Below are 24678 nucleotides of genomic sequence, written 5' to 3'. Positions count from 1 at the left end.
TTGAAATACCGTCATGTCTATTCATTGTGACCAATTTCTCTAACTATTTACCTATATCAGAGGGCTTATTAATTATATAGATTTGTTTAAAACTCCAAACTGACAGCGAAGTAAAAGTGGTCTGAGGATCAAGTAAAATTACTGTTTTGCCCGACTGAAATCTTCTGCCATAACTGAAGTGTCTTTTTCAATGGATTAATTACTGTTTGACCCAACTGATCTCTACTGTTAAAGACGACTGTTTGACTGTTATAGACGACTGAAGTGACTTTTTCACAGAGTGAATTTGCAGTTTGACCCGACTGAATTTCATTGCAAGGGACGACTGTTCGGCTGTTAAAGACGACTGAATTTTACTGTGAGAGGCGACTATTCAACTGTTATAGACGACTGAACTGACTTTTTAACAGAGTAAGTTTACAGTTTGACCCGACTGAGTTTTACTGCAAGGGACGACTGTTCCCCTGTTATAGGCGACTGAACTAGACTGCTAGAGACGACTGTTCGGCTGTAAAAGACGACTGAATTTTACTGTAGGAGACGACTGTTCGACTGTTAATGACGACTGAAGTGACTTTTTCACAGGGTGAATTTGCAGTTTGACCCGACTGAATTTCACTGCAAGGGACGACTGTTCGGCTGTTAAAGACGACTGAATTTTACTGTGAGAGGCGACTATTCAACTGTTATAGACGACTGAACTGACTTTTTAACAGAGTAAGTTTACAGTTTGACCCGACTGAGTTTTACTGCAAGGGACGACTGTTCCCCTGTTATAGGCGACTGAACTATACTGCTAGAGACGACTGTTCGGCTGTAAAAGACGACTGAATTTTACTGTAGGAGACGACTGTTCGACTGTTAATGACGACTGAAGTGACTTTTTCACAGGGTGAATTTGCAGTTTGACCCGACTGAATTTCACTGCAAGGGACGACTGTTCGGCTGTTAAAGACGACTGAATTTTACTGTGAGAGGCGACTATTCAACTGTTTAGACGACTGAACTGACTTTTTAACAGAGTAAGTTTACAGTTTGACCCGACTGAGTTTTACTGCAAGGGACGACTGTTCCCCTGTTATAGGCGACTGAACTATACTGCTAGAGACGACTGTTCGGCTGTAAAAGACGACTGAATTTTACTGTAGGAGACGACTGTTCGACTGTTAATGACGACTGAAGTGACTTTTTCACAGGGTGAATTTGCAGTTTGACCCGACTGAATTTCACTGCAAGGGACGACTGCTCCATTGTTATAGGCGACTGAACTTTACTGTAAGAGGCGACTATTCAACTGTTAAAGACGACTGAACTGACTTTTTAACAGAGTAAGTTTACAGTTTGACCCGACTGAGTTTTACTGCGAGGGACGACTGTTCCACTGTTATAGGCGACTGAACTATACTGCTAGAGACGACTGTTCGGCTGTAAAAGACGACTGAATTTTACTGTAGGAGACGACTGTTTGACTGTTAATGACGACTGAAGTGACTTTTTCACAGAGTGAATTTGCAGTTTGACCCGACTGAATTTCACTGCAAGGGACGACTGTTCGACTGTTAAAGACGACTGAATTTTACTGTGAGAGGCGACTATTCAACTGTTATAGACGACTGAACTGACTTTTTAACTGAGTAAGTTTACAGTTTGACCCGACTGAGTTTTACTGCAAGGGACGACTGTTCCACTGTTATAGGCGACTGAAGTGACTTTTCACGGAGTAAATTTACAGTTTGACCCGACTGAATTTTAATGTTAGGGACGACCATAATGATTTTTCTGATTGAGTGGGACGACGTGCTTGTCTTAACATAGATGAACTCACGTCAAATAGAAAAACGTTCGAAAGGTTCATTTACAAAGCGATCTTTTTAATCTTTCTCGTAATTGAAAAAAGCTATAAAAAATCGGGTATAAAACAAAAACCCGTTCAAAAGATTCACACTAAAAGCAGTATAAAATGAAATTAGAATAATAGAATGTTTATTCTTGCTTGTGAATTTTTATTGTAAATATCGTATCAATACAAATGACCTTTAAAATTTAGATTTTTAACATTTTACAAATCAAAAAATAATAAAATGAAAATCACTAAATTTGCAAATGTCTAAAAATCTGTAAAGATGGTTCTGCAGCATGAAGGATTATACTTAAACTTCATTTGCGTCGATATGATGAAAAAGAAATTTTATTTTGTATAGGATAAAAACTTAATAGTTGACAGAGTTATGAAAAGCGTCAAATCGCCGAGGAAACTCATTAAATGGATCATGAAAGAGATCATCAGAGTTTTAATTTCGACAATCAGCCCTTTCCATTCAATATCCATACAGGGGTGGACGAACATTTCCAAGGGGACCGAGAAGAATTCCCAGGGGGTTCCAGGCTGATTTTAGTTTGTCCAAGCTCAATTAAAAGGTAGGAAAACAATTTTGATAAAGGTTTCTTGAAAATTTTGCTATTTTCCAGGAGGAATCCGAGGAGGAATCCACACATTTCAAAGAATTCTTTTTGACGTGAAAAGGTTCGCCCTGCCCCCTGTATGGATTTTTAATGGAACAGCCCATTAAAGGTAATACTAGAGGTAATACTAATAAGATGAAGTGAAGCCAGGTTTGTATATCTGTAATACTAATAACATGAAGTGAAACTGTACTACTAATAACCTGAGGAAGTAAGAAAAGAGTCTTATTAGGATTAAAAGAATCTTTAATCTTTTTCAAGCAACAAAAAGTGAAGCTTGAAGAAATGTCCAATTTTTTGGAATGACAGATTGGGTCAAGTGCTTACTTTTTTTTTTCACGCGGCATAATTTCCAAGGCAATGGATTTTGTGTGAAAACCATGCGGGTCACGCGTTTTGGATGGGAAATAAGTGCCTTTAATTCCCACCCAAGAGTTTCCCTCTTCGGGAACTCAATGTAATCTCTCCTATGGTGGAATTAAAGTCAGCTATTTCCTACATCAGTTGCGTGACCTGCGTTGTTTTCTTGGAGAAAGTAGCATTAATTGGAAGTAATATTTATTAATGTCAGAATGCTGAATTCATTCCACCAACCGAAATACAATCTAAAGGTATCATCATTTCTCGAGTATGCGGAGAAACCGAGTGATGCTTGAAGGGATGAAAGTTAGCATGGAATAATTGGGAAAAAAGTCTAAGTTGATAAGATTTCGTAAAGAGTGAAATAAAATTTCAAATTAAATACCTATTTACATGCTATGTACAAGATTATATGTTAAAAAGTTCTCCAAATTCTAAAAGCCCAAAAAAGATTTCGAATTGAGATAGCGGACTGATTTCTCTGATCATGCACGCATGATACAGTAACTAATAAGTTTTAGCATATATGAATCAACGGCAAGGAAATTTCTTTCAAACAAAAATATGGAAAAATGATTCAACCAGTATTCCACTAATATACGCGAATGACACTGTAAGTGATTGAAAAAAGTACGATTCCCAGCTGAAAATACTTGATTCAGGTTTTTGCAGGTTTAGAATAAAATTATGATGTCAAACATGGTTGAAAACGGGAAATGAAAGCGATTTTTAAAAGATAAAATCTTAAAATATGTAGACCCCATTCGTCAACTTAATAAAAATTCAAAATTTCTCGCAATTCTTTTGAATCCAAAAATCAATAGTTTGTAAAAAAACAGCTCTCTCTGTTTTCGACATTTCAAATGATCAACTCAAACTGAGCTTTCGCCGTAATTATCATAAGCTTGGTTTTTATAAGAGGTCGTTGTTCTCCTATTTGTTCTTGTAACAGGTCCGTCAGTAGACCTATATCGTCTCTCTATAACCGTTTCTCCACCTCCTGCTCCACCACCGAGTCTATACATATCTCCACCACGGAGTCTATTTCGATCATCAAATCCAGTATTCTTGTCAGTCCTGAAAACAACTCTCCTACCATTACCTGAATCATCTAACCCTCCTCCGTTTGTCCTTTTATAATACATCGGTATGCTCTGAGTGGGACCATTTTCAACGGTGAAACCCTCTGAGGAAGAACCACCAGTAGAATCGACGTACCGATCTCGGAAGTAATTCCGGTCTACAAAATACACACGATCGTTGCGTCCATCACCGCTTGAGGACATATAATAGGAATCATCCGTGCTTGAATAGTTGGTTGGTCGCCTGTACTTATCCTCTATACGCAAACGTAAATTCCCTGTATCGAATGACTGGCCTCTGGCAGTGTCGGCGTGTAAAAGCGATCCCGTGCTATAGCGCCGGTTATCGTAATCACTATGTCGGTATTTACGTACGTAATTACGATCGACTAGAGCATCTGTTAAACGTGAATCAGTACGTAAGTAACTTATCTGCGGCACGTTACTACGACGGGGAGCTGGAAGCGCGTTCTGTCGGCGCATCTTACGGATTCGTATCAACTCGTTCATATCTGATTCCGTTAGATACGCATCCCCGTTATAAGGTTGTCCACGTCGAGAAAGATATTCACGTAAATCGCTACGTCGAATCTTACGCGTGTATCCTGTATTTGCGAAGTCGTTTACTCCTGTTCGGTAACGGACCAGACGTCTGTTCGCCCCCGTAGAATCACCATATCTACAAGAAAGTTTTCAAATATGTTTTTTGTTTGAAATAAATTTATCCCCAGAAGACTTTTTTCTATTGTATGTCTGACTTACTCAGACTTACTCTTTCACGCGTAAGTACAATCGACTCTCTATAATTCGATCTTCAACGAATAAAATAATTTTCTTTGAGTCAGATTTGAATTACAGAGACTATTTTATGCTTCTTCAAGCGGAACTTCAGTTCAAATTATAGAAAAATTCGAATAGTACAGGTTCGAATTAGAGAGAATTGATTTTGATATGTATCCGATTTTTTTGAACAACTTTAACTCAAAACGAAAATTGATAAAAAATAACTTCATTTTTTATCAAAATAGATTGTACCAGCGTGAACTTTTACACCGGTCATAACCCTTCAAAAAAATCGGAAATTGTCTGATTGGGACGCCCAAAATACCGAGAACACGTAACCAAAGTTGTATTTAATATGAACCCAAAAGCTTTGGAACAGTATATGATAAAAAAGTTAGCCTACCTAACTACATCTCGAGATGTTGTGAGCAAGACATCAGTTGCTCGCCCGCCTACATAAGGCTCCCTCGGATTTGATGCGATAAAATACGGTCTACTATCGATTCGTCTTCGATTATCGATAATATATCTCCGATCATTATAATCGCGTCCGAATCGGGTACGTTCGTATCTTTCATCATCATCAGCTGTGTCTGAAAAACGATTGAAAACCATATCGCGTTTATCAGTCCACGATTCAGTATGTAAATCGTTTAAAAATCGTCCGTTTGTATCGATTAATGGGTTACTATCGATACTATCTTTCTCGACTCGATAATTAGGTGGTAAGATAGCAGCGGAATCAGGCTGGTCAGGGTCTCCTTCTCCTCCTCCGATAACCTCCTTGTTATTAGTATTAAACCTGCTAGCGGGTCCACCATCTGGGTCATCGAGGCCGGGAGGGATGGGCTTGGCCAGCAGATCAGGGTCCTCTTCTTCGTCCGCAAGTCCTGCATATTCTTCGTTTTCACCAGGCATCGATGAATATTTGCCACCTTTCGAGCAACAAGGTGCACAACAAGGACACTTTCCAAGACACAGTCTTCCACAACAACGAGGTATACAACACCAAAGACACCACATAAGTAAAAACAACAACAAAAACAGTAAGACCAGAATCAAAATCCACCACGGAAAAGCTGGCAGACATTCTTCATCAACAATATCGTAAACATCTCGAACTTCGTGATCCTCTGATTTCATTCGTTGTAAAAATTTCACGTTGCCTTCACCGTCTTTAACAAACTTTTCACGAAACGTTTCGAATTCTTCTCCGTCACACATCTTGTCTGTAAAGCGTAGTAAGCCCCACGTGAACAGTGACCCATTGGTTTGGTTAGCTTTCAAATCACGGAAGTCATCCACATAAATTTCTTCTTTTGGAACTTCACCATAATCTGTGAAAAAAAAACCAGAATGTTTTTCAATATTATTAATTTAAAAATTATATCATTCATCATTTCTCCATGTTAAGCACGACCCAATAGGTACCCACTCATTCACTAATTTATGCTTCTTATAATCTGTAAGTGGTCTGAGAAATCAATTTTAACTCTAGTCCTCAGGGGTAATTTAAACAAGCCACGATAAGTGTCGTACTTAGAGGAGGGCAAGTAGTAGTAGTACATTCATCTGGTGGCGGTCGGCGGAGCCGGGAGTGAGGGAGTCTATTCCCTTTTCTATTTGCGCTAAACCTGGGAGATCGAATGCTGAGGTGGAGCGCCACACCTACTCTCAGCTCCCAGTAACTTACCGCTTAGATCAGATCGCCCAATCTAAGCTACTCACCCGCTGAGTTGGCGGTGACCGGGGATCGAACCCCAAACCTTAGATTGTTAGGTGAATGCTCTACCGACTGAGCTACCAGGCCACACAAGGAAAGACAAAAAAGGTAGTTAATCGTCGAGAATTCAAACCTGCAATAGTGGAGATGAGATTATCAGTCTTCCTACAATCATGATCACCCTTTGATCTCTCCAATAAGAACACAATTCGGTATTTCAACGCAGGGAAATTGTCGACAAGTTCCATAGTAAAAGGTGTTGAAACATTTTTACCACAATTGTCCATAGCATACATCTTGTAAGTGACCTCCTTCACTTCTTCATAACCGGCCTGCGTGTAATCCTGAAAATTCAAGATATTATTTTTTATGATATGATATAGAAAGCTTATTTCCACAGTGGGGTGTGTGCTCAGCAAGTTTTGCAAGGATTAATTTTCCCAATAGGGCAAGGGTTGGTAGACACCTGGGGAAACTCGTACTGTTTTTTTAACCTTATTATTTATATCGCAATCAGTATGTAACAAAGGAAACCATTTTGTGGATCCCCTCAAAGCTTATCCTGTTACGTCCAGGGTGTATTTTCATAGGCAACTGTTGGATTACAATGGAAAGTTAAAGTATAAGAAAGTAGCCCCTCTCATGGTCTGAATTTTCACCTTTAAGAATTCCTAAAATGAACCTAATAAGTGATGATCAAACCTTGTAAGCCATCATTCCACATAATTTATTCTTTTCATCTATTTGTAGCCAAGTCGCACCTTCAAGTCTCTTGTCATTCTGGTCTGTTATAAACAACGTCATATTCTGAATAAAACCATCTTCAACATCCGTAAACGTATCATCAGAGAGTGTCCGAGAAAAGGGTTGTCCGACATTGACTTCCGTTTCTTCGGGCCGGTCACCCACTTTAGGGCCGTTCGTTTCTTGACAAAGGCCGGCTAACCGGTACGCCGTACTTTTGACGTTCATGCGACATTCAGATATTTCATTCTTGAATGTTGAGTAATCATCACGCAACCTGTCTTGTGCTGTCTTGATAACTTTACATTCACAAGGCACTTTTTGTTGTTTACAGAAAGTCCAACCAAAAGTGACCAAATCGACGCCAGAACTTGTGTAAGCTATATTATTGATATCATCTCGATTGAAAAATTTAGAAATTTGTCTCGCTAAGCACAAACGTTCTTCAATGTAGTTCCTCGTATTAGCTTGGATGAGGGAGCCAGTGAAAGACATTTTATAATCCATTGTTGGGCGATCTCCGTAAAGTTTAACGTAGACGGTGACGTAAGCTGCCTTGTTACTTTTATCGGCCACCCGTAGAAGGTACGTTAGGTTTGTTGGAAGAGCCATATTCTCCTGATACATTGGGTAACCATAGATACTTTGCTTTGATTGGTCAAGCTGTATCCATGAATCTGATTGGACGATTTTCCCATCGCCTGTCATGAACTGCAGGTTCAAGTTTCTTACAGAACCATCTTGTGGGTCAGTACAAAAATCTACCGGTAATTGAAACTCCATGATCTCGCAAAACGTTGTATTTACCAATAGCTGGTCAGGGCACTTCGGTCCGTTCACGGGTGTCCCGCATGTTTCTTCACGTTGTCCGGTATACGACGTCACTGTTGCGTAATTGTCAAATTGTTGTTGAATTTGTGCGGTTGTTGAACCCATTGGGAATAAAACAGTGATTAAGTCGTTGATTTTGTTCTTATCACATGGAAAATAAACAATGGAGCATTCTCCGAATTTCACTTGAAAACCATCGTTAAATCTAAAATAAAAATAGAGAGGTTACAACAAATTTAAAACTTTTTCTGTTTATTTTAATACGATCTTAACGATCAATTTCCAAAAATTACTGACGCGAGAATTTAAGCCAGATTCGTGTTCTAATAAAAAGTAACGTAAAGCTTTAATATTGAAATATATTCTTCAGAAAAGAAAACACGCTCGCTTTTTCTACAACTTGTAGATTTACTTTAATGGGATTAATTTCTACATGGATTAAATTTCAAGGGTTTCGCGGATTTGAATGTCATCCACGAAAATAAGTCCCAATGGAAATTTGAGAAGGTCTTATCCACGAAATTTTTTTTAATTAGATTCATAAAAAGTCAAACGACCACTTTAACATGTTTATTGCCATCAAAAAAGCTTTAATAGTGCGTATTTCACAATCTCCATGCATAGTTTGGCAGTAGAGCTGCAAAAAGAGCACAAATTTGGGAAAATATCATCTCACAATAGAGCATCCACGAAATTAAGTCCCCGCGAAATCTTAGAATTTCGCGGATGAGCTCAATCGCGAAATTTGATTCCCGCAAAAATTAATCCCATGAAAGTATGTCACTTGTTAATCTTTATCAGAAGATAAATGAAATAATACAATGTGAATTTTGGGTGACAGGTTATTCCGCCTTTCCACCTTAAACTATTGAAGTATTTCAGCTTTATCGTGTTCACCCCGAAATTCACAGTCAGTCATTTAATATTTTCTATATGTTAGGATCATGTTACCCAGCTGGCACACAACGTTGTCTCAACGTTCATCTAACGCTATATGGACGTTATGAACATTAGATTAACGGTGAAACAACGTTGTGTACCAGCTGAGTTAAGATTATTGGTATGCTTTTGAGCTTCAATACATTCTCTCCTATTTGCCCCCCCCCCTTTTATAACTTGGTCGTGTTTTGTGTTCATATTAACCCCTGTAACCTATAAACTTATATAAAGCTGGAAAATTGACCATTATGTTGATAATCGGCTTCTTTTTCATCGTTCAACACACGTACTTTAATGGGATAGACTTTCACGGGGGTAAACTTTCACGGGAATTAAATTTCGTGGTTGGGCCTATCCACGAAATTCAAAAATTTCGCGGTGACTTAATTTCGCGGGTGGCACTATTTTCACGATTTTGTGACTTTTACTGTCAAATCATGCATGTTAGTTGTTGAAATACACATTATTTGCGCCTCTTTGGTGCAAGTAACCATTCAAATAGTATTTATTTGACATATTTTGAGTTTTGTTTAGAAATATTTCGCGGATGAGGCCCTTCCAAATTTCCATTGGGACTTAATTTTACGGATTTTCGCGGATGACACCCAAATCCGTGAAAACCGCGAAATTCAATCTCCGCGAAAGTTTATCCCATTAAAGTATTCAAATTTATAACTAACAAACCTTTCATATGAGATGATGGTAATCGTGTATTGATTCGATCTCAAATTCATATACGTCACCATCCTTGTTCTGATCTCATTCAAATAATAGACATCCGGAACATCCGGATCAACGGTCATTCCCGCAATACGGATAAGCCAGGTATAGCCAAAAATCTGATTATTAGAGCCAGTGGAATCACTGTAAACACTTTTGATGTTGACCGTAAATGGCGCTGTAACGGTATTCCCGCACGTGTCTGTCGCTTCAAGATCGAATTCATAACGACCCACATTGATGTTAAGACTAGGATCAATGTATACTGTTTGTGATTGGATCTGGGTCCAGTATGACAGGGGTACTGGGTTTCCACCGTTCCCGAAATTCAATGAATAATTGATGACCCCAGTTGATGAGAAGAAGGTTCGAACATCGATTATCCTCGATTCGCAATCGTTAATTTCGACGACACCGTAATTCAATCGAATCGGTTTTTGAATAACGGTGAGAGTCGAAGGTTCACGGGTGATCACTTGTACGTCAAAAGTAGACTGAAGGAAAGACTTGAAACTAGCCTGAGGTCTATTGGAATTCGGTATTTTCATGTTGGATTCCATGCTCAATAACCTGGCTTCCTCGTTTGAACATATAGTTTCATTGACAGAGCAATCACCGTAAATTAGAACAAAAACTTCAGTGCCGTGTCCTTCTCTCGAGAACGATATAACTCGATATTCATCGAGAGCTACTCGATTCTTCGTGAATTGCGATATCTGTTCGAGTAAACGGAGTTGTAAATCGAGGTACGGAGTTGTCGACGGTAATAAGCTTTGGAAACGTATAATAAACCTGTAGTAATTATTTGCATTAGTCTCCACACGGATGTTGACAGTTAGGTTAGCTTTCGACCCTTTAGAGTCTGTAAAATACAGCAGATATTTCCATTCTCGATTAAAGGCTATAATACCTTCAGTCGGCATTGCGTATATGTTATTTGTTGATGAATCGAAACGTATCCATGAATCTTGCGGGATTGGATCCCCATTGGCAAGTGCGAAAGATAGCGTTAACGTCGAACTAGGGTTTTCTGGGTCTTCAGCTAAGTCATCGGGTACGTGGTATGTGTATTTTCCGCATACCGGAACAGTCAGATTCAAGGGGTATGATTTGATCACAGGAGGTGTGTTTTTGCAAGGAGAATCTAGCTCAATGATTGTGATATTAGGTGGCAGGTATTGCCGAATCGTTAAAGATGGTAGATTGGCAGAGTATAATATACTGTTAATGGTATCAATAGCAGAGCTTTCACAGTCTTTTGGTAAAGAACAATTCTGCCATTTAATTTCGAATTTAAAAGGTGTATTTTGCAGAACGGTAAACGAAACAAAATGGATACCATCGTTACCAAGGGCGCTTGACAACGCACGCATGACAAGACTGATGTAGTAATTATCAAAGAATTGGCTTCTTGGACCGGATTCTTGAAGAACAATCTTGAAATCGATTGTTTGTGGAATTGGGTCTTCTAAAAAGTGATGAAAAATGTAACATAAATTATTTTTCGAACAAGTAACAAACACCACTGAGCTTTATACATAACAGACCCTACAAGCAGTTTCTCAGTCCGGGTCGAGTTTTTTTGAAAGTGGTACCCTAATCCTAATGGTAGCACTACTCTATAACAGTGTAAATGCATCGAGAGCGCTAGATAGACATTTCCTTGAATATTTTTGATGATGTAGCGCCGTTCGGCATTAGTTTTCGGCACTGCAATGGCTTCTTTACCATTTTCAAAAAAACTCCGATCAAAGATGGCGGATATAGCTTGGTCCAGGGATATATAAAGGTCAGTGGTAACAAGATAACAAGACAAGCAACTGTTTCGAAAATAGCAAAAAGTTGCGAATCGAGTAGATATTGTTCCAATCAAAGCTATCGGTTAGCTCTATACACTCTTCTCGAGATGCATAAATTTATTGTTGTCCTCGTTTTCAAACAGATTCCATTGCTATAAAATTACATATTCACAATGATAATTGTGTTTTTTACACCTCATGAGACATTTTGAATTTCAAGTACTTTTGTTTTAGAGTTAATGTTTGCCTTTTGGGAATTCAAATTGGTTTAAATGTATAATTTCATAGCAATGGAATCTGTTGAAAACGAGGACAACAATAAATTTATGCATCTCGAGAAGAGTGTATATAAAGTGGGCTGTCTAAAGTCCAAGCAAAGATTTTAACAACCAACTTTGTGCCCTCTTTCTGCCTATTCTAACAATTAGAATAGGCAGGACAGAAAGTCTGCCGTTTAAACTAGAGCTCCGGGGGGAGGGTACTAGGGCAAGTTTGGTTACGGGGATGCCCCGCTGGTCAGGGTAACCTCCACAAGTCCCAGGTAGGGTCGCAAAAACACCAAAATAGAAAAATCAGTCCCTCGTAGGGTGCCTATTTTTGGAAAATTTGGGGAAAAGTAGAAAATTTGAGAAAATTTTGGAATTTCAGTCCCATTCAGGGTCACTTTTTTCGCAAATTTTGAGTTCCACGTAGGGTCCATTTTTCGGACTTCAGCGGAGCACCCCCGTCGATCGACAAGGGTAGCACCCCCCCCCCCCAATATTACAACCGTAGGATATACGGGATTGCCTATCAACCCTCAAAGCGTGAGGAAGTTTACCAGGAAAGGACGACGTCAAAATATCTGAAGTCGTTACATTCACATTCATAAATAAAAGATTGTGGTGTCATTTCCTTGTATAACATTGCTAAGACCATGTTCACACGTTACTGCTCCGTTTCGTTCCGGAATGACTTTTGTTACGGCTCGAGTGTGTTCATATTGGTTTCAGAGCAAGAAAACGGAGCAGCTCCGTTCCGATGAAAAAAGTGGAGCGAAACCGTTTCGATCTGATCTGTTTGGCTTTATAATGTCTTCTTTTTTGACGTTTCGAATTTCGACGTTCACACTTGTTTCGGAACCGTTTCGTTTCGTTTCGTTTCGTTTCGGAACGGAACCGTAACGTCCGAGCATGGTCTAATCTTCTAAAGAAGTAACCACACCGTTAAGGGTTGATATTTATAATTTACAAGATTTTCAAAATATTTAAGAATCGAAATATTTAGATCATCACCACACAAACCTGGTTGAATTTGGAACTGGAGGGTCAACACTCGATTGGTAGGTTGTCCTTTATTTGGTCCACTATTCCTGACCAGTGTGTAATCATACTCCCACTTTGTGTTGGGGTTCATGGCCCACATTGTGGGCGGAGGGTAGATCTCAAGGGTGTAGTTACGATACCAAATCCATGAATCAGATGGCAAAGGTTTACCTTAAAACGAAAAAGGGAAAAGTCAGGTAGCTATCTAGTTCAAAAATTCTAAAACTATGTGTTTACTTATAGATTTATAAAGCCCGAAGGGCTAGATGTCGTGCTTTGGCTGAAATGTGTGTCGAGGTTAGGTAGAAAATCCTACCTAGGTCACGTGACATTGAAATATAATTTCAGCGCTTGACCAATAAGAATTGCAGCAATATTTTTTGCAATAATCACTTTTTTGCTTGGAAGAGCTTAGGTTAAAGCACGACACGTAGCCATTCGGGCTTTGCAGAAATCTGTGGTTTTACTTAGTTTTCACTTTTATATTTTTAGGTGGGGAAACAGAGCTGTTATAGACTTAATAATTTGGTATTTCAAGGGCTGATTGTGAGCTGTAAGTGGAGGATTACTGTTTACTAGTTTTGCTTGGTCGGAAGATGATGATAATGACTTTCCTGAGGTTCCTCCCTAAGTAAAGGTTGGTCTCCACTTGCGCGCGCTGCGATCGCACGTTTTGGCTTCAATCCTTTTTACTTGGAAAAAATATTACGTCATAAAAATGTAGCGCACGCTCAAAAAAAAAGTTGAATACATTTCAAATTTTTTCAACCGTTACGTCAGATCGCGCCAATGGAACGGTTTCATTTTTCTTTTGGCCAATAGCGTGGAAGCTTTGATCAAAAAAGTGCAATCGCAGCGCGCGCAAGTGGAGATCGGCCTTAAAATATCTAAGTATCTCAATATGCTGACAGCAGTAGATTCGATAACTTAGAGACCATACTCTATTTGTTAATATTTACTGGAGCTGCATTTCAGGCTTGCCGCCAAAGATTTTTATAGATATTTTTATTTAGGTATTGCCAAAGTTACGTAACTTAAGGAAAATCCACCATTATGGAAACAAAAGGTCCTTTAGCAAATCGAACGTTCGCTTCTGTAATGACGGAGGTTACGTAACTTAGCCGAATTGAATAATTATAATCACAACCGTATGATCTTAGAAGACTTGCTCTCCTATACCACGGGATAGATAGCTTCCAAGAAAGAAATCATAATCGTAAAGGTTGCAAATACCTTTTGAATACGGAAAGACAACATCGAATGCGTATACACCCACAGTATCAATATCGGCAAAATCGACTTTGAAGAGTGTACAGTAAGGAATGTATTGATCAATTTCGACATGACCTGCAGTGCCCTGGCAATCTCTGAAAATAGTGAACAATTTTCATACTTTCGTTATTTGACTTATGGTTGGATGATACGAGTTAAAATATAGGGGTTATTTTCGCACTTACAGAAAACTTTCACCGATTTGGTAGCACGGTAGCAGCAAATTTTTAAATTTTCACATCTCTCAAATGAGATATCTCAAGCTGGTCACTTGTACTACGACAATGGATTTTGGAAATTCCGCAGAAATCAGGTCTGGTTTTACAGGAAATCCATTCAGGTTATATATATACAAAGATGAATACGTACACGTCATTTTTCGATATATGTTCAATAATATTGATTTGCACAATTAACACTTGGGTTGTCAGTAAAGCTTGTAGAGAAGCTTGATTTCTTTGGAGATTGATCAGGCCAGCCACTGAAGATGGTCCACATGATTGACAGCTGTCAAATGTCAATTGGTCATAGATTCCAGCAATCTTGATGGCACTTGATACGAAAACTCTGACACCAACTAGAAAGGATTAAAAATATAACAAGGATGTTTAAATAAACCCTCCCGCTGGAGGCAGTTTCTCCAACTTGACTAACCAAAACCTTTGATAGATTTTCTTCAAAAATGGTACGATGGCACTATTCGATGTATTGTATGGTAAATTGACTTCTATTTAAGGATTACTACTATCAGGGTATCCTACTAAAAAACTTCGATCAAAGATGATGTATGTAGCTTAGAACAGGGTTTTAATATAATCCACAGGAGGAATTAACCGGGTGAGGGTTAGGCAGACGGAAATTCTTCAGTTTCAATTCTTCAGTCTTCAGAGGCAGTTGACCTGGGAGAAATCGCCGGGGACAACTATTTAAGGAGGATTTTCCTGAATTACATTTTAAAAGGCTGTCGATGGAGGAAGCAACCAGGCCCTGAAGTACCAAGTCACTTTCGAATGTTGCTCTAGCTTGAAGTAGTATTTTGACGGTGATACTGGTTGGATTAAAAGGTTGGGTTGGCACGTTGGCTGTCAGTTTCGTGGTCGCTGATTTCCCATCTTTGTCTGTCGCCTGTTAAATAAAAGTAGAGAGTTAGGGAATGGGCTTTTCCAGAAAAAATTCGTATACCCCCTGTTGAGGAGGTCCATCCCTCTGTGGATGGAAATGCTGTAACCCCCTGGAATTCCAGTTATTTTTGACCGATTTTTGTATCTCCTCATGGAATTCCGCCACATATCAAACCTTACCCCCTTGGAACGGAAATGGACCTCCTCATCAGGGGGTGTACGGTTTTTTTTCTGGAAAAGCCCAATGTCATAGTGTAAGATGAGTTCCATGTGGAAGTAAAACGTGAGTACTCATAATATGCACCATTGCAATGTTTTTCACGGACTCAACAGCTGATTTTACGTCACTTAAAACCAATCAGTTATCGGGTCCGTGTTGTAATGTCAGAAGACATTGCAGTGGTGCATATCATGAATAAAGCGGATATAACTCGTGAATCTCCCTGTGGTTTAACTCCCTCTACAGCCGTAAATGGCTTTAACCTCAAGCACCATATTTTTCTTCAACACGCAAAAATCGTTTAAAAGGGGGTTAATGTATCCATGCTTTTGTAAACTGGAGTCGTTCATAGACGGGGGAGGGACGCAGCACTAACCTGCAAAACAGAGGGCAATAAAATTTTCGATTTTTCGTCGCTATCCTAACTAGTAATATCTAAAAAAATATCTAGAAAATATAAAAGCTTACCGTATCCACTGGCAGAAAACATAAAAAACACGCTAGTGAAGTTAGTAAGAAAATACTTACGGTGTGATTTTGATTAACAGCCTAATCGATCGAGCATAATCCCCGTGGGTAAAATATTTTCTCAATGCATAATCCTTGACCTTAGTTTTGGCAATTTTGAGTCAAAGGGGTGCTTATTAGAGACAATAACCTGCACATTGGGTTAGTTGTCAAGTATAATAATTCCCAAGTTTTTATTTACCTCTATCAAGAATTCATATTTCGCATCAACAGCTTTAAGGACCGTATCATTTGACAGCATAGCAATGATATTCTGGTTTTGATCAATGTTAATCCAGGAGTTGTCCGGAACTGCAGAACCATTGGTTTGTAGTAACTTGAGAGAAAGTTGTCGTGTGTTACCACCTGGGTCGTCTGTGAAGAGATCTTCAGGGATAATGGTTTTTGAATATCCACAAGCAAGGGTTACAGTCATTGGTCCTGAAGGCTTCGGTGGAGTTGTAGGCGGTTTGGTGCAATTGGATGTTCTGATTGATGTTATTGCGTATAGAGTGGTTGTTTTAAAATGCTGTGAAGAATGAAATCAAAACAATGTTATAATTCGTATTCGAAAATCACGATGTTAAAAGATACAAAAATTCAAATTTCATGCTGATCACATACACCAGATGCATCAGTAATATCAATACTATATGCTTTTCGTCGGATGAATCGAAAAAATCAAACAACTTTTAGGCTGCTGCCTGGAAGGTATTTTCCAAGAAGGTCTTCTGTGAAGGGAACAAGAACAAAAACAGAGACAAGAGCGACAAGGAACATAAAAAAGAATGACTTTTTGTTGAAAAAAGTTTTGGCCTTGGGTTTGAAGCTCACCTGTTGAATTCGTTGTGTCATAGATGTGTATTGGCCGTTCTGGAGTACCATGATTTGTTGTAAAATGCTTGAGAATGATGTGTAGTAAGCGTTCGAGTAAGGATTTTGAATGAAGACTGATGTTAGAGAACAACTTGTCCATGTGACAGAGAGATAGTATGGAAAACCAGTACCCCAGCGTGTATAACTGTAGATTTGTAACTGTTGTGGTTGAAGACTCAAATATTGAGCAATCGCTAACATAAATTTGAAAACGAGATTAACATCATCGTATTCGGAATTGTATTGTGACGTCATTTCTATGGTTACGAGACATAGATTGTCGGCAACTGCACGGACGGTTGAGTAGTTTGGTGTGTTGAATATGATGGTGGAGGTCGCTTTGTTTCCAGAAGTTGGATGAGTAGCTTGGATAGTGTATACCATACTTTGTGATACCTTTGAGAGAAGGGGATAAGAATATGATGCCTTCCTTTGGTCATTACTCCTTAAGAGTTAATTTTCAATTGGGAAAACCAATAAAGTTAAAGCCTAAAAGCAAATCTTTGACCTCTCACAGACAAGAACAAATGGAAGATTTATGATCTGCGTACTCGGACTCATAGTCTAAATCAGAGATAAAAGAATAGACCTTTTTATGGATTATGTCATGAGCAATGCTTACCTCGTTTTTAAAATATTGCTATGGTAATTAATTCCCAGAGGAGTTCATAAGAAGTTTACTCTATAGTATTTGAAAAAAGTAAGACTTGAAGACTCAAGGGAATTAATCACCTTGGTAATACAGGGTGTCCCTAATTAAAGTATCGAGTTTGAACATGCGATTGAGTAGAAAAGTTTGTGTGTGTTATCGCTAAAATATAAGAACGCTCTCCATCACACAGGCTTGTTACAAAAGGTAGTTACAACGTATAAATTAATCGTAATGACAAAGAAAAAAGAGGGCCGAGAGCTTAAAATACAATTTTGTGAACACGCACATACAACTTTCTACTCATAGTTGTGTTTCGACTCGATACTTTAATTAGGGACACCCTGTAGTTTCAAAAACAAGGCAGTCGTGACACTCTAATTCATGAAAAGGTCCGTTAAGAGAAGAAAAATGGTACCTGTGTGATAGTGTTTATGCCGTAGATAATTTGCGCCGGTTCGTTTGCTCTTATCATCGAATTCATTGGAATAATTTCTCCATTCGCAGTTAAGAACTTCAAGTAAAAATTACGGGTGTTCCGGTTCATAATGTCTTTGAAGAGAGTGTCCGGTATGGTGTATGTGAAAGAACCGCATTCCGGTAATGTTGGGTTTGGAGGCGGTGGAGTGACTATGATAGTGAAATTGATCGATCCACATGTCCCTGAAAAGCAATAATTGAATATTTAAATCTTATCTTGTATACCGATCACTTTCTCGCTTAAATCCCGACACCAACCGATTTTTTTTGTACTCCCCTTTCTCATTAATTTTTTTTGAACCAAGATTCATATGCAGATTTTAAAGACTCCCTTTCCCTTGTATCTCTTAAATTTTCAATGATGAAAACAGGATTTCTTAAAAAAAATTTACCATGTTTTCGGTCAACTCGTACAGTCGTAGGAACGATTTCGGGTGCCATGAAATTTTTCAAGTCCGCTGTCGCTTGGTCTGCTGCCGATGAAGTTAAACGTTGGACGATGGATGCGACTTTCTCTTGTGTGCAATCAGGCGACAAATCGCAATGTGAGAATAGTAGGCTGTTCGGGAATGTTAATTCTTTGACGTATATCTTGCCAATCTAAGAAAATGAAAGTCCAGAACATGAAATATAACATTTCTCGGCAGCTTACATAATTTCAAGTTTATAAGAAATAAGCATACAGCGATCAAAGAGTATTTTCAAAGAAAAATGTGTGTCGTCAAAACACTAAAATACAAAGACGTTTTTAGAGCAATTATAATGAATTTATCGAGCCAGAGGCGTAACTTTTATACTCAGTTTGAATCTTATTGTAATCGTGGAGCTTCCCAGATGGAGCAAGGTTGCTGGATGGATAAACTCCATAACCCAGCACTGTTCCTTTTAGGCTGGATCAGATGGCTTGATCGTTAATTAACGTCAAAGCGTTAAGTGCACTAGAGTTTTCCAGTTTTATTTCCGTAGTCAGGGCTCTTGCAACATAAAAATAGTACTTTAAAGAGATATAAAGGTCTGGGATTTGTTGGAGTTGTTTCTTAGTTCAAGATGTCTATAATCGGTGGCATCAAATTATTGATAACATCAGCACTTTTTTTGTAGCTGAGCTGTGGTCGACCTTCACCTTGTTTGCAATTCACTACCGTGAGATCGGGTAACTTGCATCAGTGGAGTTGAAAATAATGCTTTTTGAAAAAATTTATATCCCAATTTTTCGTAGAAAAACAGTCATAATTTTTGCTAGAAATTTTTTAAATAGTTCAACTTTTTGCGGACAATTTAAAAAAAGTTTGAAACAAAAAGGTTAATTACCCATTAAAACTTAGCACTTTTTGATGAAGAGGGTAATATAACATTTCTTTTTAAAGTTCATAACGTCATTTTTGTAACTAAATTCTTAATTACTCTTGACAGAATAAATTACCAAACAACTTGTAGAGGCAGTTTTTTTGTTAAAAGTGTCAAGGAACCGAAAACAAAAGTTATCTTCAAATCGCTTAACACAAGATTTCTGACTATGATCAGAGCCCTTAAAACCTTTATTAGGAGATTTTCCAAAAATGGCACTATTCGATGTATTCTATTGTAAATTGACTCCCATTTGAGCAGTGGTACTATTAGGCTATCCTACTAAAAACATTTGTAGCTGGGCTGAGGTCGACCTTCACCTTGTTTGCAATTCACTACCGTGAGATCGGGTAACTCGCATCAGTTGAGGCTAACATGCATAGCCCCTAAATGAATGATCTGTCTGGTCATTAAAATACAAAGTTAAATCAAAACAAAAATGGTAGAGTAGAGCTGCGAGCGAAGCTGCGTAGTTCATTTGTTTTGAAATTTTGCTGCTTTGGTTGGTCAGTCATTTGATGGCTATGCAAGTTTCCCTCCACTGATGTAAGTTACCCGACTTCACGGTAATACATTTCTTCAAAAAAACAACAAGGTTATACCGTATCATCAGGATCAATATACTTTGACAATTTTTGTACCAGTGTGTTCAAAAGCGTCGCAGTGGGTACACTCTCTCCATATTGACTTTGAAATCCCAAACGAAAATAGACGTCAAAAGATTTGATGGACGACGCCACTTTGACAATGTATGAAATGTTGGCGGTACGCCCTGAGGAGTCACGAGCTTGGACGTAATATTGATAGCCAGCTAACAGGTAAAATAAAAATTATTGAATAGATTGGAAAATGAGAGAAAACACAGGCTATAACGAAAAATGTTCTACCTGGCTCGATGATAGCCTGGAAGTCCAAGTGGTAAACTTTGTTCACAGTCTAGTTTTGTTTACGTTTTTGTTATCTGTTTACCGCCAGTAGATACGTATAAAGGATAACCACCACGCTAGTTGAAGCAACCCGTAGTTCTGAGCAACAAAATCGAGGACGATAAAAGTGCTTGTTTATCATTGTCCTCGGTTGATCAGGATCAAGACAAATCGAAAGCTGACCGTCTCCGTCACAGGAAATTACACAAACATAAACTTGCTAAACTTACCGAGTGGTGCAGCCTTTTTAACATCTTCCGTCACAACTCCATAAACATACTGATATGCATCCATTTGCAACCAACTATCACTAGACACTGGTCGCCCCTTTTCATCTAGTAGCGTCAAGGCTAAATTCCTTGTATTTCCATCTCGCCTGTCATGAAAAGCTGTTATAGGAATACTCTCGTTAAAAAGTTGACAGAATTTTGGGAAGACCCTGAGTTTATCGATGCTCGGAACAGGAGGCTCTTCAATACAATCGTAGCTCGCTGTGAGAGATTGAATAGTAAAATGTGAGCTCATAAAGGTCTTGAAGTCTGATATGATTTGGTTCGAAATCTGCCCTGTAGAGGAAGTCACTAAATATTTGGAGAAAATTTGTGTGATTCTGTTGCGGTCATTCTCTGTCAAGCCTTGTTGAGACAGCTGTAAACTGGAATACTGAAAAGCGCAGTGACTCCAAGAGACATTGAAGGAGTTTGAGACTCGAGTGAACATTTTGATTTTGACTTCTTTGCCGGTACTGGTTGAACGTCCATAGTATTCTTGCACCATTGAGATGAAACGTTGTAAAACATCAATATCAACAACATTCGAAGTCATAAACTTATACGTGAACGACATAGACAGGTAGCAATCAGCTGTAAAAGGTTTCCCATCCATCCTTGCCTTGAAACTAACTTTATTTGAGAGACCACGGCTATTGGTGGCTTGAATTTGATATGTGTATGTGGATTGTTGCTGTGCATAGGATTGAATAGCAACAGCATAGAGTTGCATGGTGGCAGCGTTGAGTTGGAACCATGAGCTGCTTGATACGTACATCCCTGTAAAAGATTATTCATCTTTATTTATCTGTTACAGTCCACTTTTTTAAATTCAATCCAAAAAAAACTTATATACTTTCAAAGGTAATTCGTTCGAATTACCAAAATTATTTTAAGACTTTCGAATATGAATCGACACTTTAGTTCGAATTAAAGAAATGGGCTGTTCCAGAAATAGTCTATACCCCCTATGTTGAGGAGGTGTGGCGTCCAGGTTGGTCTGGAAAATAAGGAATCCAGGTTGGTCAGTAAAACATGCTCCAAAAATGAGATAAAAATCCAAAGGGGTCTTAAAAATTAAAAAAAATCTAGGGGGCTATCTTTCCCAAAAAAGGGCTCCTCAACATGGGGGGGGGGGGGTTTGATTGTCTCTCGAACTATCGGAAGACTAATTTCTAACGACGTGGATTAGGCTTCCCATATAAAATGAAGCGTGTCCAGTTGTAGAGCCGACTAGTCCGCCATCTTGTTTTAAATTCTTGTCAACAACAGAACGATTCAAATGTTTTGAAATCTGTAGGCAGTTATCCAGTTTGTAAAGAAATCTGCACATTGGAAATATAGTGATGTTATATGCACTGAAGAAGATACAAACTAGCGACTAACCATGGCAATCTGTAATAAAAACCCAGAGAAAAATCTAAAATTTACCATGCTGGTCTAGCAAGGCCAATCCAAGATGATTCGTTTCTCCGTCAATTGTATCATGAAACAGCGTTGATGGTAAATTATAATTGAAGACCATACAATAAGACACGGTTAAGTCAGGGAGAGGATCCACGGGGGAGGGAGGGTCTGGATTCGAGGAACACGTGCTTTCATACGTCACACGATGGAGTGTGAACATTTGTGAAACAGATGATTTGAGGTTTGAATCCAATTGTCCTGAAAAAGAAGGGATGAAGTAGTGAGAAGTGGTTGTCGTTTTATTATAAAAAACACAACACAAATTTAATTCCCTGCTTTTCAACCACCCGACAAAACAAAGTAGAAGTTTTGTTTCAATCTCGACCAACAGTTTTGGAGAGAAATGTTTCAAGTTTGTCTTGAGCCAAAATCTACGCTTTCAAAGCATTCTAAGAGATACATTTTTAGATAGAATAACTTTATCCCTAGGAATACTCCGGACAAAAGTGACTAATATGAATTCAGATGACCAGATATTTCTTTGGTTAATTCTTAACCAGGGACATGAACTATGAAAGAAGCAAAATGGGTGTATTAAACCAGCTGGCACGCACCGATGTTTAACGTTCACCTAAAGTGAATGACGGATCTGAAGGGGCCTCAAAATTTATAGTGGAGATTTTCATTTCCTTAGTACAGGGAAGAATATGGTGAAGATTTTCATTTCCTTAGTATAGGGAATATGGTGGAGATTTTCATTTCCTTAGTATAGGGAATATGGTGGAGATTTTCATTTCCTTATAGGGAAGATTGTGGAGATTTTCATTTCCTTAGTATAGGGAATATGGTGGAGATTTTCATTTCCTTAGTATAGGGAAGAATATGGTGAAGATTTTCATTTCCTTAGTATAGGGAATATGGTGGAGATTTTCATTTCCTTAGTATAGGGAATATGGTGGAGATTTTCATTTCCTTAGTATAGGGAATATGGTGGAGATTTTCATTTCCTTATAAGAAACATGGTGGAGATCTTCATTTCCTTAGTATAGGGAAGATTGTGAAGATTTTCATTTCCTTAGTATAGGGAATATGGTGGAGATTTTCATTTCCTTAGTATAGGGTATATGGTGGAGATTTTCATTTGCTTATAAGAAAAATGGTGGAGATCTTCATTTCCTTAGTATAGGGAATACGGTGGAGATTTTCATTTCCTTAGTATAGGGAATACGGTGGAGATTTTCATTTCCTTAGTATAGGGAAGAATATGGTGAAGATTTTCATTTCCTTAGTATAGGGAATATGGTGGAGATTTTGATTTTCTCATAGGAAACATGGTGGAGATCTTCATTTCCTTATAGTGAATATGGTGGAGATTTTCATTTCCTTATAGGGAGATATCGTGGAGATTTTCATTTGCTTATAGTGAATATGGTGGAGATTTTCATTTCCTTATAGTGAATATGGTGGAGATTTTCATTTCCTTATAGTGAATATGGTGGAGATTTTCATTTCCTTATAGGGAGATATGGTGGAGATTTTCATTTTCTTAGTATAGGGAAGAATATGGTGGAGATCTTCATTTTCTTATATAGGGAATATGGCTAAAAGAAACGCCGCTGAAATTTATATGGATATCATGGACATTTGATAACAACTCTCTTACCGTTTGCGGATGAATAAACTGTTTTCACTTTCTCCAGAACTTTTGACGAGCATGTTTCCCTTGCTACTGAAAACACAATTGTTTTATACTGAGGGTAGCCTGGGATTTGGTAAAAACCACGGACCAAAACGAAAACGTATGTCGTTATAGACGAGAAGTATTGGATGATAGAGTTGATCAAGTAATGTGACTGGCGCACATAGACCATGCTGCTTTGTCCTGTATACTGTAGACTATAGGTTATATTGAAAGGTGCCCATACGAAAGTTGTCGTGTATCTACGGACTGTGATTGTTATGAAGGCGGTCTGCGAGGCGGAGTCGGTAGCTCTTAAATAGTAGATGAAAATCGAAGAAGATGATGCTCGAATGACGTCATCAACGATCGCATAAATGGTGTGCAAGCTGTAGTCTATGTTAATCCAATGGTCTATAAGCACAGTATGGTTTTGCGAGTTCAGGAACGTGAGGGAGAGTGAGAACGCATCCCCGTCTTCGTAATCGTAGAAATAGTTGTCAAGGTAATCATGTGTGACGTAACCCCCGTAAGATAAATATATTACGATTTCGTGGTGACCAGGGGTCGGGGTTGGTGGCAGATCACGACACCGGCCAGTAAACTGTGTCTCAACATTTTGGATGCTAAATTGACTGGAGAATACGGATAAAAAGCTTGTTTGAACCTTGCGTTTACCATCGAAAAGTAATCGTAAAATTTTGATTTGTAGATTGTAGTAATCCACTTTGAGTGTTGATGAATCGGTCTGATATGCTTGGCTTCGGTAATTAGATGAACAGTAACTCCATATGAAAACAACACTGGTTGAAGAGGATTGGGCCGAGTAGGAAACCACGCCTATTTCCTCTTCTGTGACTTGGAAATAGCTGGCTAGCCTCTGAATGAAGTATTGTATGGTTTGGAGATTGGTTCTTGATGATGCGATACTCAGTCTAGTCATGGAGATTTTGATTGAACATTCGTGTAATATGGAATAAGGTCCAAGTATGTCGATGGTTAAAGATGTGACCTGCAAGGGGAAAATATATGAAAAAAAGTTAAATTGTAGATTGGACGCAGGGACTTTCATATCAATAGCTAACTATCAACTATGTTGCTGACGTCGTATTAAAACTAAAGTCCGTTCATCTTTATTTTCGAATATTTAGGAAATTCTACAAAGCTTACATCCTTAC

General features: G+C 38.5%; 1 protein-coding gene across 1 annotated transcript in view; it reads right to left on the bottom strand.

The window, feature by feature from the left end:
• Positions 1-3695: 3695 nt before the first annotated feature.
• LOC136804160 (uncharacterized) overlaps positions 3696-24678 on the bottom strand; it is a 37329-nt gene continuing 16346 nt past the window's right edge. Inside the window, exons 9-25 of the mRNA XM_067060894.1 lie at positions 23486-24512; positions 21847-22080; positions 20377-21195; positions 19823-20031; positions 18266-18473; positions 17812-18056; positions 16703-17140; positions 16071-16397; positions 14971-15145; positions 14390-14597; positions 13982-14115; positions 12728-12919; positions 9610-11113; positions 7114-8191; positions 6545-6755; positions 5092-6025; positions 3696-4584 (exon numbers count right to left, since the gene is read on the bottom strand). Coding sequence (XP_066916995.1) covers positions 3696-4584; positions 5092-6025; positions 6545-6755; positions 7114-8191; positions 9610-11113; positions 12728-12919; positions 13982-14115; positions 14390-14597; positions 14971-15145; positions 16071-16397; positions 16703-17140; positions 17812-18056; positions 18266-18473; positions 19823-20031; positions 20377-21195; positions 21847-22080; positions 23486-24512 — 8832 coding nt within the window. The remainder of the gene's footprint in view (positions 4585-5091; positions 6026-6544; positions 6756-7113; positions 8192-9609; positions 11114-12727; positions 12920-13981; positions 14116-14389; positions 14598-14970; positions 15146-16070; positions 16398-16702; positions 17141-17811; positions 18057-18265; positions 18474-19822; positions 20032-20376; positions 21196-21846; positions 22081-23485; positions 24513-24678) is intronic.

This window comes from Clytia hemisphaerica, unplaced genomic scaffold (assembly GCF_902728285.1).
Source record: "Clytia hemisphaerica strain Z4C2 unplaced genomic scaffold, Clytia hemisphaerica genome assembly, whole genome shotgun sequence".
Taxonomy (NCBI): domain Eukaryota; kingdom Metazoa; phylum Cnidaria; class Hydrozoa; order Leptothecata; family Clytiidae; genus Clytia; species Clytia hemisphaerica.
Note: the sequence above shows the minus strand (reverse complement) of the source record. Positions and strands in the feature narration are given on the sequence as shown.